The sequence below is a fragment of the Centruroides vittatus genome, unplaced genomic scaffold, assembly GCF_030686945.1.
Source record: "Centruroides vittatus isolate TY-2023 unplaced genomic scaffold, ASM3068694v2 contig_875, whole genome shotgun sequence".
Classification (NCBI taxonomy): Eukaryota; Metazoa; Arthropoda; class Arachnida; order Scorpiones; family Buthidae; genus Centruroides; species Centruroides vittatus.
In genome coordinates, this window is record NW_027122567.1 from 3,899,132 (window position 1) to 3,919,208 (window position 20,077).

The window sequence follows — 20,077 nt, forward strand, 5'->3', positions numbered from 1 at the left end:
ATTTTATATGAGAGAAAAATTTAACAAATAATATTGAAAAAATTACATCCTTTTTGTGTGCACTCCATCACTCAGTGACAATATCAGGACAGTAGACAATTTCAGACTATGTATGCTCCAGCATGTCCTGTCTCACAGTGGCGATGAAGAGCTACCGAAGATCCTGAAGGTCTCTGATCAAAATTCATAAACCATATCTTTCATATAGCCCTACAGAAAAAATCTAAGGCGGTCAGATCGGGTGATTTTGGTGGCCATGCTATTGGGCATAACATACCATGACCTGCACTTTCTCCTGTGGCAAAGCCCTGACTGGACAATAATAATCACATTTTGCATTCTGCATCATCATTCAGTATGAAAAAATTCTATAAAACATTTTAAGTAAAAAACCAATATAGGTACGTGGCCGGTGCTATTTCATTTAATAAAAATATAAATACGACTTTTACAAAGAAAAAACTTTGCATGTTGTCCTTCTTTTTCACTGTTTGCACCATCAGCAGACCTTGACAACGGTGAAAAAGTAGGACAACATGCAAACTTATTTCTTTGTAATAGTCGTATTTATATTTTTATTAAATGTAAATAGCGCCGGCCACGTACCTATATTGGTTTTTTACTTAAAATGTAATTTTTACAATTGTGGCATTAGCACCAGAGGATGCTTTGCCTGTTTTACATTTTTTTTTGCGGAGGCAGTAGCCTACAAAGGAAGGTTGTCTCTGAAATTTGTGTGAATTGTTCAAGGACTACAGATGGTGCAAACAGTGAAAAAGGAGGACAACATGCAAAGTTTTTTCTTTGTAAAAGTCCTATTTATATTTCTATAAAACATGATGCGTTGTTTCTTTTATGTGTCTTAAACCATCTGTTGTTTATAGCAAATTAAAATCAGGTACTTTAGAGCAGAACACCCTGTATAACAACAGAAATACAGTCAAACCTTGGGTTTGGAATAATTTTGTTTATGAGCAAAGTTTTGAATGCCATATCTGCTCTGGTTCCCTTATGATAACTTGGTTGCTGAATAAGCTACTCTGCATGAGCTAGCCATAGATTAGAGAAACTCAGATGGCCATATATATTCTGTGTAAAGAAAGTCAATGGCCCAATCAATCACTGGCAGGACTACTGATTCAGAAGTTAGTGGTGGCGAGATTGCCTTGTGTCATTAGATATCACGGCATGAACCATCGATGACATTGTTATTTAAATTAGATTTCAATGTGCATGCAGGTAAGATACCACTACAGTTATTCAGTGTGCATTGCAGTTGAATCTAAATCAAATTAATTAATAAAAATCATGTTAATTGACATTTGTGTAATATAAATTACATCTATGAATTCATGTTTAAAGGTGTTTAACTCAAATTAAATAAAAAATTTATTAATATAATATTAATATTTAATTTGATATTTATTATTACTAGGTAGCCAGTTAATTAAAACTAATAATAATAAAATAATTATTAAAACTCTAGTTTTTACACCTAAACTGAAACTAAAGTTAAAAATAAAATCAAAATTAATTAATTTAATTTAAAGCAAAGCAATTGAAACATAACAACATAATATTTCAGAAAGTGTGGCTAAAGTATTATTATTTGTCTTGATTGGTTTGGTTATATTTCATCCAGGTAGTAAGAATTGAGTATCTGTTTATAGCACTTTTTTGTAAAGTGTTGGTTACAGTTTCAGTTGGAATGATGGAACATTTTGCTTTTAATATATATATGTATGTATATATATAATGAACATAGATAATATTATATTGCATTTGTAGGCATTTTTATGCATGAAATGCAGCTAAAAAGGTAAAAAAACAGGGCTTTCTTTTTGGGTTAGGAATGGATTAATCCATTTTATATTGTTTCTTATGGAAAAATTTGTTTTGATTTGAGAACAAATCAGTTTTCAAACAACTTTGAGGAACAAATTCAGTTCAAAATCCAAGATTTGACTGTAGTAAATATTGTTTGACCATTTGTTATAAAATAGTGATTGAAGATTTTTTCAGTTATACTAATAATCATATTTTATCATTAAAAAATACATATATTTGTGTAATTTAAATATTAGTTTATATTATTATTCTACTTTAATGAAAGCACTGTTAATTAATTTTTAATGATTTTTAGACTTCCACAAATCTATGAAGAGTACAGGCACACAGTACAAAATGCTGATGCAGCTAAAGACCTTAAATGGTGGGCTAATAATCATGGTGTTGGAATGGCAATGAATTGGCCACAGTTTGAAGTATGTTTTTTGTTTTCCCACTTCTAAAGAATTATATTTTTAAGTTAAATGTGTTAAGTTAATTTGTGAGATACTCTGTAAAAAAGTTCACCTCAAAATTTATTTAGCAGTAGTAAATGTATAATCAAAACTTATTTATTCATTTTTTAAAGAAATTTTAAAATATATATGTTTATGGATATTACTACTTTAAGTGAAAATATCTGTTTTATTGAATTATATTAATATTTTAGTTTAGTAATATAAATTCTCTCTCTACATAAAGTTTATGAATTGCTTGAGTTAAACATTGTTGAGAATTAATTATAAATAATCTTATAACAATTTAGCTCTCTGTAATTTACTGCATCAATTTGCATGTTTAATGCATGACTTGCTGTACTAATTCAATTTTATTTCATAACTATAAAACATAGAAGTTATGTCCTTTTATAAATTAACCCCTTCCCGTCCGCGCGAATTTTAAAAAAAATCATAATTAATAATAAAATCATAATTCTTTTTTTCAAGGATTTGTTAACTAATATTACTTTTATATAATAGTACAGTGGATGATGATTAACGAACAAATCGGATAACGAACACTTTTGCGAAAGATTTTTATGTTCGGACAACGAATACCTCACAGAACAAACACAAGAAATGACATAAAATAATGAATACCAATTGGTCTTCCCTAGTTGTCAGGCAACAATTCAAAACTTTTCAGAGTGCAGGAGATGTCGACATCAATGCTCAACCCAGTATATACTGATCGGATAGTATTCCTCTGAACTTTGAAACTCTCCCTTGCAATTCCAGCCTTTTATTTTTCTGACAAAAATAATTTTTTTATGGTATTCGCAAGACTGTCAGGAGGGCATTCATTAAATTTTGCATCGGTTTTTATTTTTAAAAGGTGAGAGTATAATAGCAAAGGTAGTGAGTGGACAGAAGATGTCTGATGTTGCTGGGCAGTATGGCTTGAACAGGTCTACAGTAGGCTGCAGTTTAATCTTATCTAAGAAAGATACAGTATAATCAAGAAGATTCAAGCAGCAAAAGGAGTAACAAAAATCACATCTGAGAAATAAAGAACATTTGAAGAGCTCATAATGGAACCTGAAACGGGTCTGACGACAGAAGAACGCCAAGAAACTTGGCAAGATATGTTTTCTTCTGAAAAAGCAGATTAATGCCAATATCTGCTATTAAAAGTCTTTTGAAGAAGTGGGAGGATGTCAGAATGACGGTCTTAGAATGGCATCAAAACCAGGTTGAGGTTAATAGGGTTGGGGATCTCTACAATTACACTACTATTAATTACTTCTGAAAAATTCTGAAGAAGAGAGAAAAGCAATTGACATTAGACAGATTCTTTAACCCCCATAAATGGAAAAAACATGACTAATAAAAATGCAAGACTGTATGTATGTATTTTATTATTGCATATAAATAAACATAGTAAGAAAGTATGTATTTTTTTATTTTTTGGAGTTTCCAGAACAAATTAATCAAATTCCCATAAAAATCTATGGTAAATTGATAATTGGTTAACAAACAATTCAAATGGTGAAAAATGTCTTGGAACAGATTATGTTCATTAACCAATCGCCCACTGTATACAATAAAATCTAGTTATACTTAATGTAAGTTTAAAAATTTATAGGATTTTAAGATAATAGCTTAACTTTTACAAATATTCTTTTGCACTTAATGAAAATGTTACACACTTAAAATTAACTTTTCATTGGCATTATTTAAAAACAATTATGGAGGAAATGTCTGTCTTCCTCCATAATTGTTAAAGTCAATAAACAGTAAGTATGTACAGTACTGTTAAACAATAAATAAAATTAATAAGTCAATAAACAATAAAGTTTCTCATACATATTATTAAATTCATGTGTCTTTCAATCACCAATAGGTGTTGTTATTTGTTGGTAAATTATACAAACTCAATTTATACCAAAAGAAATTTTCCTGAGCAAATGTAGCAAATAGTTTTCATTGTAAAATATAAAATTGCTTCAACTGTTTCAGTTAGCTTTCAACAAAAACAAAAACTCAAATATTTTAAAAGAATTTCCATAAAGACTGAAACATACACCTCACAACCAACCTTTACTTGCAGGCCACTGCTGGAGTCTGTTGTGAGGTGTATGCTTCAGTCTTTGTGGAACTTTTCATCAATTGAACTTTTGTCCTTTAAAATATTTTACTTGTATCAAAGTATAATGTGATGATGCCCTTTCACAGAAATTTTAATATTTTTGTAATTTTACCAAAATAAAAATTGTGTATTGTTAGATTTGACTTACCTTTTTATTTTTAAGTTAATAGGTCTAAAAAATTAATTATACAATTAGTTATATATATAGAAAAGATATAAATTACATCCTTAACACGTTAACTGCCACCTGTAATATGATATTTTGCATTTTATCAGGCTAACTGTAATATGATATTTTCTGTTTTTTCAGGCCACAATGAGAATATTTGATATTTAATATTTTATTATGATATAAATAGTAGGGTTGTTATATAACAGTCAGTAGAGTGAAGATAAAAAAATATATATCAACAATGACCGGCTGTCATATGGCCTCAAACCGGAGACTATAAGACCACGGGCTATTTAATATTAATTACTTTATATGTAACAAAAGAGAATAATTTAACTAGTTTTCGATATTTTTTCCTTTTTTTAACTATTCACTATTAAAAAAACATTATCAGATGAAGTGGTTTGACCGCTGACTGTCGAAATACTTCATGAGCCTCATGGGGTGGTTCAACAGTCAGCAGTCAGAAACCAACTTCTTAGATGTCCGCAAGAGGCCACCACTAGGATGTAAAACGTCTTATGAAGCCAGGATAATTTAACCTTGAGTGAAACTACATTGGTTATGGCAATGTCAGGCGACGGCCGGCAGTCGGATGGCTCTGTGCGGCCTTAACTAGCATGACAGCTGGTGTGTCGGATGGCAGTTAACATGTTAATAGTCAGGTAAATAAATTTGAGTTGGTATAAAGTCATTAGCAGATTGAAAAATTTTGTTCAGCCTGAAATTGCTACACTTTTTGATCCAAATGAATAATTTATATGGTAGAAAGGTTTTACGGTATGCTATTGAAATAAACTTCTTATAATTTGTATACAAATTGATATCCTACAACTACTTATTATATGGATTCTTTATACAATTTTGCTAGAATATGATAAAACCCATTTTTTAATGAATGAATATATTAATAATTTTGATTCTATATATATGTTAGTCAAAACCCATTTTTAGTTAGAACACATTTTAACTAGTTGAAACTAGTTAAAACGGGATTTAACAAAGACATCCAGTATAAACTAGTTTCAACTAGTTTTAACTCAAATTCATTTTTGACTAGCAGTAAATTCTAGTTTTAACAGGACAAAACCCATTTTGTCTAGTTAATTTACTGCTGTACATATTTTGATTTTAGATAAAACTAGTTTTAACTTTTAACATTAGTTAAAATTAATTTTAGCTACATAAATATGTTTGGGGGAAATAAATAAAGTTATGATTGGGATTAAAACAGGGGAAGATGCCTAACATTTTGCTTATGAAGGAAATTATAGCGATAATTTGGGTTTTGGAGGCCTCTAACGAAAATATCATATGCTTGAGCATGTTTTTCAAATAAAACTTTGGAGTATATGAAAAATAATTGTATATTGTGTTTGCAATGACGACTTTTTTACTGTCTGGCATTTTAGGCATCTCACCCTAAGTATCCGGGTGAGATGCCAAATGCCATTAGGGTAAGATAACAAATATAATTGCATAAAATTAATTTTCAAATATCTTAACCAAATTTAATTTATTGCATATGTAGTACAAAGAACTTCATAGTAAGTATAACAGCGCAGTATAAGTATTGTTAAGTTTCTGCCCATTCTAACGTGCTCTATAGCTAGCTGAAAGCTTTTTTCAGTGCAAAAACTTTTTTGAGAAGTCCTTATATAATTTCTATGCATATCCTGCAATAAAACGAGAAAACAAAAATTTATTAAAAATAGGCATATCGGAATTCAATTAACAAAAAATAGGCATGTTACCCCATGAAAAATATGACATCTTTCCCATTAGACGGGGTAAGATGCCTAATGTAGTTACGTGTTCCAGCATGTCTGATCGGGATCAGTGGTAGCTCACAATGGAAACTTTAAAGCCTTAACTGCATCACATATTAATTGTTTTTTGCAATTTTTAATATATTCTAAATTATGAATCTATTTTAACTTCTAGTTTTAAAATGATTCTAGAAATATTTTGCAACAAAAACTTTGTTCTTATCTTGCTTTTATTCTTCTTAGATGTAGAAAATGAGGTAAGGGTAGCCAGCTACAGCTTTCCGCACTTAATATTGGCTCAACGATTCATCATACAAACACATGACAATATCAGACGTCACCATTTGAAAATATCAAAAAGTAGGCATCTTTCCCGCTTACCGTCTTATTCCGAATCATTCTATATGTTGCAGTCAAAACAGTTTTTAGTTAGGCTGCGTTTTAACTAGTTTATACTGGATGTCTTTGTTAAAACCCGTTTTGTCTAGTTAAAACTAGAATTTACTGCTCGTCAAAAAATGAATTTGAGTTAAAACTAGTTTTAACAAAGACATCCAGTATAAACTAGTTTCAACTAGTTAAAATGCATTCTGACTGTATGTAACATATATATAACACACACACACACATATATATATATATATATATATATAACCTTTATTGTTGAATGTTGTTGTTATCATCGTTACTTGAAGTGTTAATCTGAATTTGAAGTAAAATTTTCAAGTTTGAAAGTATCCAGTAAATTAATATTGTTTGCAATAGTAATATTGCATAGATATCCTGTAAAACTATTAAATGCAATTATAAAAGACGAAATGTAAGAGTTTGAGGAAATTTATAAAATTATTTGAAGTTAAAGTTATCTGCTTTAGTCTAGTCAAATGATTAAATATTACCAATGAATTATAGAGAGATGTTTTGTCACCTCTGAAAACTTACAAGATTAAAGCTATTCATTAATTTAGAAAAAAACATTACTTTTGGTTTGGAAGATTCTTGCTAGTTGAAGTTAAAAATTTAACATACTTTAATTAAAATTAAAGTATGTTAAACATCTTAGTTAAACTACTTAGATACATAAAACCAAGTTTTATGTATCTAAGTAGTTTGGTCTGTTACTGATTAGCTAATAAATCTAACAAAATTTATTTTAAAAATTTTTACATAATCAAAAAACTGGAATGTAATGTGTGATTTTGAGAAAGAGCATTATCTTAAACAAAATAATTAATTTTCAATGCTAATATCAATGTAATTGTAAAAGAATTTATTAATCATTTGGATGATGATTTACAATGAGCTGTTTTCAATAAGATAATGTTCACACACTAAATTGAGATACTACACTGTGTACCGAATATTTTGAGATATTGATTTCTAAAGGACTCTAATCATCGGATCTATTATTTATGGAGAGTTTTAGAGGATTGTGACTATTGAAATTATCCTGATATCATTGAAGGTCTAAAAACCACTAATAGGAAGTTGTATTAGTAGTGTTAAGAAGAGTTCAGTCATGTTGGCATATAGATGAAAGGTGTTTTTCAATACCTTCTGTAATGCATTATTGAAAAATGTCAATTTGTTTGTTAAAAATGCAATAATGAATTTTGTATTTTTCTAATCACCTTGTGTGTTATTTACTAAGAAAATCATTTCCGAGTGCATTTTTAAAGTAATTCTTAAAAAGAAAAAATTTTAAATTTTTATTTTTCTCAATTTTTAAGATCTTTATTCATAGAGAACTTAGAAAATTGGCAAAATAGTGGTTTTGCATAAATTTTAGGACTTCAAAATGAATTAATTTCTTTTTAGTATGCTTCACTGTAGTGGAGAAGTGCTTATGTTAGGACTTTTGTCTGTCTGTCAATTTCCACGTGCATGCACAATGACTTTACTTTCATTACCTAAGCATTATGTTTCCGTTCCATTCATTCGATTCAAATGTTGGAAATTAGGCTTAGGAGTTACATAAGTGTTATGTTCCATTCAATCCACCATTGCGCATGTCCATGCACATGCGCAAAAGGGAACTGAACATTTTCGTTTATAGTCACTGTAAGCTATATTAAGAACTACCCAGTTAGTATATTGTATTAAATTAAATATTATAATAAATTTATTTTAGAAAATATTTGATTCACTTTTGTGGAGCCTGCTATCAGATAGGCTTGACCAGTCTTGTTAATATTTTGTTTTTAAAAGATAGCATTATATTAGTAATTTAGTTATATTGGGTTTCAAGATGTTAGTAAATATATTAGTAATAAGCTAAACATCTGAATTACATTGGGCTACCTTTCCATGATTGTTTAATTTTGCGTGGGTAGCATAACTGGCAACACATCTGCAAGGTAAGCAGAAGTTGTGAGTTCAAGTCCCGCTCCAGGCCAATTCCTTTCTTCCAGATCAATTCCTTTCTTCCAGATTATTCTAAATTATTTAATTTATAATTATTAAATTTAATAAGAGATGGTACCTAATGCCTTCCTCTAGTAGCAAATTATTTAGAAACTAATTAAAAATAATGGTAAAGAAGCCCAATGTAATCTGATAGTAGTTTGGCCTAATTTAGTTATGTAAATTTCCCTAAAAACTAATACTTGCTTACAATTTCTTCTAACAGTTAACAATAATTCATAATCAATAATTTTTCTCATTTCATGATTACTTTCTAACAAATTGTTGAAATAGCAAACAATTCATATATGTTTTGTTCCTTTATCATTTACTATTTCTACACTAGTACTAGCAAAAAGTAGCATTTAAATTGAACTACATAGTTTTTTCTGAAGAAAAGTTTAAAATTCTTAAATCTTTTCTCCCCATTTTTATAGGGAAAAGGGTGATCTTTCAAACTCAAAGTTTTGCTATATTTAAAGATATGTGGTACATATAAAAATATCATTTAAAATATATCATGTTAATTACAAAAACAAAGGTATGATACTAATATTCAAGCATGTCTTTATGACAAAATCATAAAGTTTTGAATAAAATTGGAAAATTTATTAAAACTCTAAAATTTTATATTGGAAATTATTTATAAAAATTGTTGTAATTTTTTTTATGTAAAAATATTACAATATAAAAATTTTTGGCTCACTATTTTTTATACAGTAATTTAAAGTTTATAATAAATATTGTGGTATCTGAATTAAACAATGTTTAGGTAAATTGATATATTTTTGTGAAAAATTATACTGTGTTTACTGATGTATAGGATTATTCTGAAGAATTTCGTGAAATAGCAGGGAAGACCAAGAAAGGCTCATTTCCAGAAAGTGGAATTACCTTAGTCAATCAGCAAAGAATTGGAGATGATCAACCAGTAATTGATTATTTATTATTATTCTTCATTCTGTTTCTTGTAGGTGATCTGCTGCACCTAATAATAGCAAATATCCACTGTTCACTAATGTTTTTCCTTAAATTCTTATTTTTTATTTTTACACTTATAGGTGGTGGTTATGAAAGCTAATACAAAAATATAAATTTTTGCATTCTAAAATATTTCAGGTTACTTTCTAATTTAATTTGGAAGGGGAAAAAATTCCTAACAGTTTTCATAAGTGATGGTTGCTATTGAATGATTAACCATTTCTATTAAGATTTCATTATCATCTTTCTGATTTCTTTAAATAGTTGACTTATATGAAATGTTTAATGTATTTTTTTTCCTAAAACATTTGTATAAATTTAAAATATTTTTAAAATTAAAATACTTTATTTGGAATAACTATTTTTTTTTTTTATATAGGAATATACACCAGAACTTAACAATGTTGCTAAAAAGGACAAAAAGGGTCGGAATTCTGAAATAGTTACTCTTACAAGAATAAATAGTAAAGGTGAAGATAAAGAAAAAGGAAAAGATAATTCTAACAGAAGTTCTGCTATTAGCTCGTGAGTACAAAATTTTGATTTTTCTATAAAACATACGACAATCTTATTGAAATATAAGAACAAAATTAGTTCCTTTCTATGTAGTTGACAGATTCCTAATAATAATTTTATTCTAATATTTAATACAAACGATTTTTAAAAAATAGCAAATATAAGAATTGATATTAAATAATAATCAAGAAAAATTTAGACTATGAAGAAATGAAATATAAGTTTTATGTTATATATTTGTTCCAAAATTATATTTAATACAATTTTCTTCACATTGAAAATAATTTTGTGATATATTTACTTTATTCTGTAATTTATTTTTTAAATATGGTTAAAGTTTATTTAGCAATTTTTAATAAACTCTATACATCATTAAATTATGTTTCTTTGAAGATATTTTATTTTAATAAGCAGAATAATTTTATTAAATTTTGTAATATAACATTTTAACAAATTGTTTAAACAAGTATATAAGTTAATAAATATTATTTTTAAACATTTTTACAGTATTATTATTTATGTATTTAAATAAATTTTATTAAAAAGTCATTTTTGCTTTATAATATTTTTGCAAGAGAAAAATTTTAGAAATAACAATCAATTCTATGATGTGTAAGTATACTAACAAATTCCTATGTAGTTTATTTTGTTAACATTAATCATTATATTATTTTTAACTCTACAAAGATTCTAAATGTCATTTAAGTTAAACAAACGTACTACACCTTTTAAGTATCCAGTAGGAAGTTTTTATTAGATTAAAAACTTCCTACTGGATACTTAAAAGGTGTAGTACATTTGTTTTACAGTCCAGTAAACGTTTCTCTTTTATTTGTCATTTAAGTTTTATGTAAACACATTTTTGTATTCAGAATAAAATACTAAATATTTATGCATTGTTAATTTTTTTATGTAATTGTTAGAACTTTTTAATTAAATGAAATGTCCATATCTACATTTACTTGAGATTTAATGAGAACAAAAAATATATATGATTATAGTGAAAAATATGATGAGAATACAATAATAGTTAAAATGAATATTGTTATTGAAAATTTGTTTCAAAATTTAAGTGACAATTTTAAATATATATGAAAAAGTATGTGTTTTGAGGCAAGTATGATTAACAATTAGCTAATTTTTGTAATATGAAGAATGAAGCTTGGGAATAATTTATGTTTTTTATAAACCATTCTACTATATGATGATTTTTAATATTTAGAATAGTGGTTCTGAACCTTTTTATGATCATGGCACAATTGAAAAATCATGCATAAGTTGCAGCACGTTTGTTGTAAAATATTACAAAACAACAAATAGTTGATCAAGGTGTTATTTTTTTTTAGTCAAAGTTGAATTCTTGTGCCTTTTGTTAACAACTGCACAATTGATCATGCTAATGTAGAACCCTTTTTTGATATTGCTTTTTAATTTTATATAGAACGCACATAAAGCATTTAAATACTTTCAGCATAATGATTATGAAGAATTCTGAAAAGTAATAATCTGATAGGGGTATGTGGTCAGATGAATAAGGTTGATGACACTTTTCTCAGCCAGTTTTCTAGTTCTCCTTTAATGTTGAGCAGTATTTGGATTGGCATTGTTTTGATAGAAGAGAACACCTGTTCTATTGATCAAAGATCATTTTCTTTCCAAAGCCAACTTCAGTTAATTCAACTGTTTGAGGTAAATCTCAAAACCAAATGATTATCACAATTATTTGGAAGTAACAACTCAAAGTATATTATTAGTTTTATATTCCACTAGAAAGCAAAATCCTTCCACTAGTATATAATCTATCTTGGCTTGAAGTTGAACCTCTGCCCTGGGACTTAGCCGTTGTTTGTGATGATTGTTATCACAATACACATTACATTTTAAAATGTGCCATACTTGTTGGAGCCCTTCAGAATCATTTTGTAGAAAAACAGGATACAGATGTAGTCTAAGTTGTTTTAACTGTGTTTTTAAATTCTAAACTAACAGGAAGGTAGTGAAAATCTCACAGGTCAGTGGAAACATGTAGACTGGTGGAAAATATGTAATTGATCAAAATTTGTTCTTCAGTATTTGACAAAAATATTCCAAATTTGTATTGAAATCAGGCACAAAAGATTGATCTTTAATATTCAACTTGACAATTTTATTTTCTTGTTTCATCATTTTATCTCAGTGTTAGCCAAAGTTCAAATTCCCAGTCTGACTCATGAAAATTTCAATACATGAACTTGAGTTTTACTCAGGCCTTCATATCTGTATATCTTTTTTAATATCTGTATAGTACAAATTTCTGAAGTATTATATGTATTCTTTTAAGATTTGTATAAAAAAAATTGCCTTAATTTTTTAAATTTATCTTGTAATATACTTAACAGCTTTACAGAAGCCCAGTATGCCTTGACACACTGGTAGAGAACGATTGACCTAAAAGATCAAGTAATGCATGTGTGTCAATCATTTTGCCAGACAAATTCTGTTAGGATAGTATTACCTATAACATTAAAAATTGTTTTTTATATCACTGATGATGATCTAATGTCAAATCAGTTAAATTTAATATACAAACAAAATGTTATTGAATAGAATGTTTGTAATTATTGTTTTCAAAAAGGAATTAAAGGTTTTAGTAAAGATATATACAGTAGAGCAGGGGTTCCCAACCTTATGCCTGCGGAGCTATTTATGTGTGTCCATGGCAAAGTGTTGAAATAATAATATAAAAATTAAATCTTAAAAATAAAAAAAAATAAGTTACTTTAATATTTCAAAATCTTGTTAGATGTAGTGAGAAATTTGCTAAATTGGCTACACTTGGGCTACACTGACTGCTACAATTTACCACACCTATTAAAATCATGTCTCCTACAGCATCTCTATTGTATTAGTAATATAGTATTAATTGTTACCGCGTGTGTCGTATACTCATACTGTTGTCATCACATGCTATCGTTGTTTTGTGTTTTTTTTACCCCAAAATGAGTATTTCAAGTATTTGCTTAATATGCAACAGTGTTGTGTCATTGGCAGAAAAATACAACGTTGAATGTCATTAAAAACCAATTGCAGTTCTTTTGATGTTAGTTATCTGCCTAAATCCAAATTAAAAAAAAAAAAGAAAATTTAATCAACTAGAATTGTGATTATGTAAGCATTTTTTACCAGCCATGTAAATAAAAATAAAAATTCCACTATTGCCTCTTTTAAGACTTTTGTTGGCAAAACAAAAAACACCATTTTTAGAAAGTCAATTAATTAAGGAAGCATTTCTTGTTGGAGCCGATTCATTATTTGAAGGATTTTTTAATAAGCGAGAAATTATTTCAGCAATACAAGATTTACCATTATCAAACAATACAAGTACAAGAAGAATCCAGGTGATTTCAACAGATTTATTTACAAAGTCAATTGAAAAATGATTTGGAAGAGTGAGTATTTCTCATATCTGTTGACATGTCTAATTATCAGATACAGTGCAATTGGCAGTAATGATAAGAATGGTATTCAGTGATTTTAGTGTGAAAGAAGAACTATTAAAGTTACTATCAATGCAAGTGCAAACAAGGGTAAAGATATTTATAATAACTTTAAAAATTACTTAACAGAAATTAATATACCTTTACACAAGTTATCAGCAATAATTACTGATGGTGCACCAGCAATGATGGGCTGCAATAATGGATTCATTTCCCATTGCAAGAAAGATGAATCCTTTCCCTACTTTATATATTATTACTACATCATACACCAAGAATCATCATGTGCCAAAATATTATCCTTTGGACATGTTACGAATGTTGTTGTTAAAATAATTAACAAAATTCAAGCAAATCCTTTATCACACAGATTGTTTAAAGCCCTTGTAGAAAAGGACAAATCTTTCCAAGCTGACCTTATCTTACATACAAATATAAAATGGTAAGTAAAGGCAAAGCACTTGGCTGATTGTTTTATCTTTTGGAAGAGAGAAAAAAATTCCTTATTTCAGAAGGTCAGACATTTGAACAACTAGATAACCTACAATGGTTGATGGACTTGGCTTTTTCAACTGACATATGTGAAAAATTGAACAGTTTAAACCTGGATATCCAGGGAAAAATTAACATTAGCTGAAATGATAGCTCTATAAAAGCATTCAAAGCCAAAATAAGTTTTGGATAAATAATTTGTTGAAAAATACTTTTGTACACTTTCCAAGAATGAAAAAAGTGACTGGTGAAAATAATTTTGACCTAACATTATTTATTACTTATCTTAAAAACTTTTGAAACAGTTGGAAAGTAGATTCCAGCAATTTACCATTATCGAACCCATGGCTACATTTTTTGTAAATCCTTTTACTACACAAGTAGACATTACTGAAACTGCTAAATCTATAGCAGAACTTCAAGAAGAAACATTGATAATTGAAGAAGAGATTTTAGATTTTCAAATGACATCATATTAAAATCTCATGATACAGATGAAAACTTTTGGAATTTAGTTAGTTGATCATAAAATTTATAATCTTTTGAAAAAAAGGAGCCTTCCATATCAAATCCTGTTTTGGTTCCACATATTGGTGTGAATCTTTATTTTCCGCCATGAATATTATAAAATTAAAAATCAGATCTCAACTTACAAATGCCAACCTTGAAGATTGTTTACTATTGGGATTATCATCATACATTCCCAACTGTGAGAAATTAGTAAATGAAATGCAGTGTCAAAGATTGCACTAATTCTGCTTTTATAATAAATATATAATATGCTGTAGTAAATATGTTACAAAATGCATGTTATAATAAAGGAATAAAGGGCATAATAATTTTTTTTTTAAAAGTCCGATTTGCACCCTTTACTATTTTTTGCAATCTCAAATGTGCCTGTGCCACAAAAAGGTTGGGAACCCCTGCAGTAGAGTATCGATTATCCAAATATCAATCAACCGAAATGTCAATTAACCAAAAGCTTTCCAGTTGGCAAATTTAAATTTCTGCTAGTGCTGTCGCGCTGCTGTCTTGGGCTACTCCAATATTATTTTTGTTGGTGTGTGTGTTTTATCTGGCAGCTCTGGTGCGACCATAAGGACATGCCAGGATTTGAACAAATATCAACATGGATAGGTTAATATATTTTTTCATACATAATCAGTTATCTGAAAAATCAATTTTCCGAGCAACCCCAGTCCCCAATTGATTTGGATAATTGATGCTCTACTGTATATTTATATACATGTATTAAACTTTGCAAATTTTAAAAATTATTTTAAAGAAATTTACAGACAGTTAACTACAGTATCTTGCCAAATTATTAGACCCGTCGACTAATATCATACATTTTATACTATATTTTTTTTTTATAATAATGTTTTTAAGGAATGAGTTTTTTTATTCTATTCTTATTTTGTATTATATTGCAAACACTTCTAATAAATTTTTTATACAGCAACACTGTAAATGTAAGAAAATTCAACTTTCTACTACAAAACAAGAACAAGGTTTTTAAGATATATTAATAATTAAATTGATATAGCCCATTGATGAGAACAAAAATTTTTAAAAATGAATAAAAAGTATTCCTTGTCATATTAACAGTGGTTAATGCAAACTGCAAACACTAATTTTCATTAATTTTTTAAATTTTATTATATTAAAATTTTTATAATCAATCAATTACTCTTTATTTCAAAAGACACAATAAACATAAATATTTTAAATAATTTTATTAACAATTGCATTATTATTGATTTATTGCATCAAAAACTAAGAAATTATCAATTTTTTGCATGGTCTAATAATTTGGCAAGGGTACTGCATAATGATGTCAATAATAAGTAAAATATGTACAGTAAAATATTATTAGCAAACGTCGGCATAATGAAATTATCAGTATAACAAATTTATTTTTAACTGCCCCAATTTACTATGCATCTTAATTGTAAAATACACTTCACTCCAATGTTCAAATAAAATAAAGTAATTAACATTTCAATGTTGCAGTATTACAAATTGTGACTTTTTAGATTTTAGACATACTCGCTAGAACTTTCGATAGCTTATAGCTCCCATCCTTGAGCGAAAAATCGTATACAATTATTTTCGAATGTTCGGCTTTTGAATGGACTTTTCAAATTATCAAAGGCATGTGGATGGAATACAGAATAAACTAAAATTAAAATTGAAATATTTTCGAAAATTATAGAAACGCACTGAAAATGATGTAATATCCTCAAAAATACTTAAAAAGCAATTAAGTGAGCTGTATTTGGTTGTGGTACAAATGAGAATGTAAAATCATAATTTACATTGTTTGAATAATGTTATCCACAGTTGCGGGATTTCTAAGGTCAGTGTATTGCCCAGTGTTACAGCAGATATATAGAGGTTCTCCCATATAAATAACTCTCTTCAATCATTGCACTACTTAAGTAATTTAGTGTGCACCCAAAATGGTAGATATCCCTGGTCTAGTACCTTTTTAGATAACTTTGTTGCTAGTCTATTGTTTCTAATATCCTCTTGATGTTCCAGGATGTGGGACCATAGCATTCTGGTAGTAGCCCCTACGTAGATAATTTCCTCCCCTGACAGTATGTTTTAACAGAATTTTGTAGACCCCAAGTTTTCATTTAATGTGTGACAGTATCTGTATTATTACATAACACTCTTCTTAGTGTTGGTTGTGGGGCTATAGACAAAGTAAAGCCATGCTTTCTAAAAAGACATTTTTTAAAAAAGACTAAAAAGCTATTTTTAGCGATATAGTGCCAAAAAACAGTATTGAAGGTTGTACTATCTTTAGTTCTTTGTTGCAGAGGAAAGACCATGGAAACAATTTGTTTTTGACATGGTTATAGAGATAATGAAACCTGGAAGTTAGAATAACTGGCATTGTGCACTTCCCTATTAATAAGTTGTAATTCCTTGTCTATTAATGTCTGAGTAGATGGGAGGAGTGCTCTCTGAATGAGAGATGTAATAGCGTAATTTACAAAGTGTGAGGGTTGGAAAGCAGTTGCGGGGATAATATGTGGCACACACTGAAGTGTTAATTACTTCATTTTACTATGCATCTTTGTAAAAATGTTTTGATGTAATGTAATAAATGTCCAAATCTTTACAAAAGAAAGCATCCTTGTAATGAAATCTGTAAATATATTAGAATACAATTTCATCATTTATTTGGCAACATAAATTTTAGAGATAATTGTCAATTTAATTTGAAGTGTAATGTCAATACTGTACAATTATCCAAACTGATGAACTTGACCTAATACTGTGTTTTGTGTTCCCAGCCTTAATTATGTATTGACTTTATTAAAAAAAATTTTTTATATAATCCTTTTCAATATTATATATACTGTATATGATTATTTGAGAGTGAAAAATTTTTAATATTTTTAGTAAGTTTTTATATTTGCAAAGTTTTGTTGACTCCCCCTCAAACTTTGCAATCTAGAGCATGATGTTAACCCCACTGGGGACATCATGCTCTAGATGAAGCCAAGGTGATCATTTCAAGTGTAGTCAATATGATGTGCAGTCTGTATTATTTCAATACATGTGTCACAGCATTTCAATATGCTATTGCATATTAGAATGCTGTGACACAGTTCGAGAAGTTATGGATATTTTGATTACACTTACAGTACAATTGAAAATTAGAATTTTTTCAGCAACAAACAATTGAAGTTCGAGAGAAGCGAGTGTATTAGTGCTGCCTACTACTTCACTACTTCATGCAATAGCTGTTTGTGACATTACTGACAATAAACTCTGTTACAAAGACTCAGATGATTTAAGCAGTAAAGAACAAGTTGGCTGCTCTGGTTCTGGTTAGATTTTGGATTGGCTCAGAATTTCTTAGCAGTAGGTTGGCCTGGATGTATTGGGCCTTGCACTTTCTAGCCATTCCATTGTGTACCTGACAAAGCTATGAGAGGGATGATTAAAAAGCTCTTTTAGTGCCACTTTATGAGAATCAAAAAAGAAGAGGGCTAACATAAATATTATTTATTTACATTGATTTCTTATAGAATTCTAATTGTGTGAAATTTACTCTAACTAGTGGTACTATAAAAACTGATTTTTAAAGATTTCTTATGCTCAATGTGTTATAGTTAAGATGATGTATCATCTTAATTAATATCAATAAAACTCTTAACTAAATAACCAAAAAAATTCAGCAAAAATGTAATAGTTAAAATTATTAAATAATATAAATTATTATTATTTTTTTTTAAACATTCTGGTATTTTGACTATATTTCAGTGTAATATAGGGGCTCAATAATTTTGTTATATTGACATTTACTGTATTTATTCTTCTATAATGAGTTACTATATTTTATAGCATATAAGACATGCTCTAATTTAGCACAGAATATTTAAGAAAAATAGTTAATGTATTTAAGCCAGCTCTCACCTTTGGCACTCTGCCCCAAAATTTTTTTTACTTCTACATGAATACATCAAAAGTTGCTTAGCTGTAGCAAAAAATATTAACAATAATAAATTTATTTAAACAATAACATTTTTATTCAAGACTTTGGCTAGATACAGGTTACCTGTAGTTTACTGAAGGTCATTTGGAAAATTCATTAGACTATGCAAGATCATTTTTTGACAAAAGTTGCATCTAATATGCTGTAAAATATGGTAATGTTTTATTTTTTATTACTGAAATGCATATGGAGTAATAGTACTAATAATTAAAATTTGTTTGGGGTTGTAGAAAAAAACGATTTTTTTCTGTTTTAATTATACATTAATGTTATAATTCATTGAATTTTAATTGGAATTACTGATCAGGAAAAAATTATGAATTAATACTGTTACTCTTTATCTTTTATATTGGAAGGTATTCATGCCATGATGCCTTCATTATTTTCAGGCACTGTTTGGCACAAATATTATTTCTATATCACTGACTCTTACTAGTGTAATATTCAATATTTTATAAATTATCTTTTATATCACAGAATTTCTACCTAAAATTAATTTAGTCTTAGCGCACAGTACAGACGTGACTTATGCATTTTATTTTACATGATTTCAAAATTTGTCATTATACATAAATAAACAATTGAAAAAAATAATTGTCTTGGGTATGTAAAATTAACATGCTATATGTTCATATAGGAAAAAGTACACTTTCAAAATTAGCCATTGCTCAAGAAAGAGTTAAATTACAATGAGGATTTGTAAATTTTCTGATGTTTATAGGATACTTGCACTTTCTTTTTATAGTGTAAGCAAATTTTTGTTACGGATTTATTTAATTTTATATGGAAGAGAAATCACACTTAACAAACATTATAAAATATGTATTTATTAAAAATTGTGAGTACTTTTGAAGACATACAGCCTTTGTCATCGGGCAAAAATCAAGCACAAACTTTAAAACTTAAGAATAGAATATAAATGCAATGTATCTTTTTTAAAATTCAGTTAAGGTAAGAGATTGGAATATTAAACATTCAATAAAAATTGGAACAATCTAATAAAAATGCAATACATGCGAAATTATCAACAAAATAAAACTCCCAAGTAAAGATCTTTAGAGCATCTACAAGAGAAGATACTTAAATAATTCTATCTATAAATATGGAGTATCAGTGGTAGGGGGTATTACAGGGTAAAAATGATGCGATATAAAGATTTTCCCATAAGAATAGTATTCTTTTGTCATAGTACCATCTCAGTAATCTAGTATTAGTCCAAAGGGTCATATAGCCATGCTCTAATACCATTTTTGAAAGCTCAGTTGTGAGTTTATTATTGGCAATATCCTCTTGACGTTCTGCTACCTGAACTTGCAACATTTTAGATATGGCTCCA

The 20,077-nt window shown here is 28.2% G+C and overlaps 2 protein-coding genes across 7 annotated transcripts in view; one reads left to right on the top strand and one right to left on the bottom strand.

The window, feature by feature from the left end:
- The window catches only part of LOC136983040 (protein kinase C and casein kinase substrate in neurons protein 1-like), an 85,430-nt gene that overhangs the window by 45,947 nt on the left and 19,406 nt on the right, over window positions 1–20,077 (top strand). For 5 of the 6 annotated variants that reach the window (XM_067279660.1, XM_067279658.1, XM_067279662.1 and 2 more), the window contains exons 6-8: window positions 2,144–2,264; window positions 9,584–9,691; window positions 10,121–10,266. In XM_067279660.1, the coding sequence (XP_067135761.1) occupies window positions 2,144–2,264; window positions 9,584–9,691; window positions 10,121–10,266 (375 nt within the window). The remainder of the gene's footprint in view (window positions 1–2,143; window positions 2,265–9,583; window positions 9,692–10,120; window positions 10,267–20,077) is intronic. The other variant, XM_067279664.1, reaches the window with a different exon arrangement.
- LOC136983044 (CD9 antigen-like) overlaps window positions 1–20,077 on the bottom strand; it is a 285,455-nt gene that overhangs the window by 34,238 nt on the left and 231,140 nt on the right. The gene's annotated exons all lie outside the window — the stretch shown is intronic.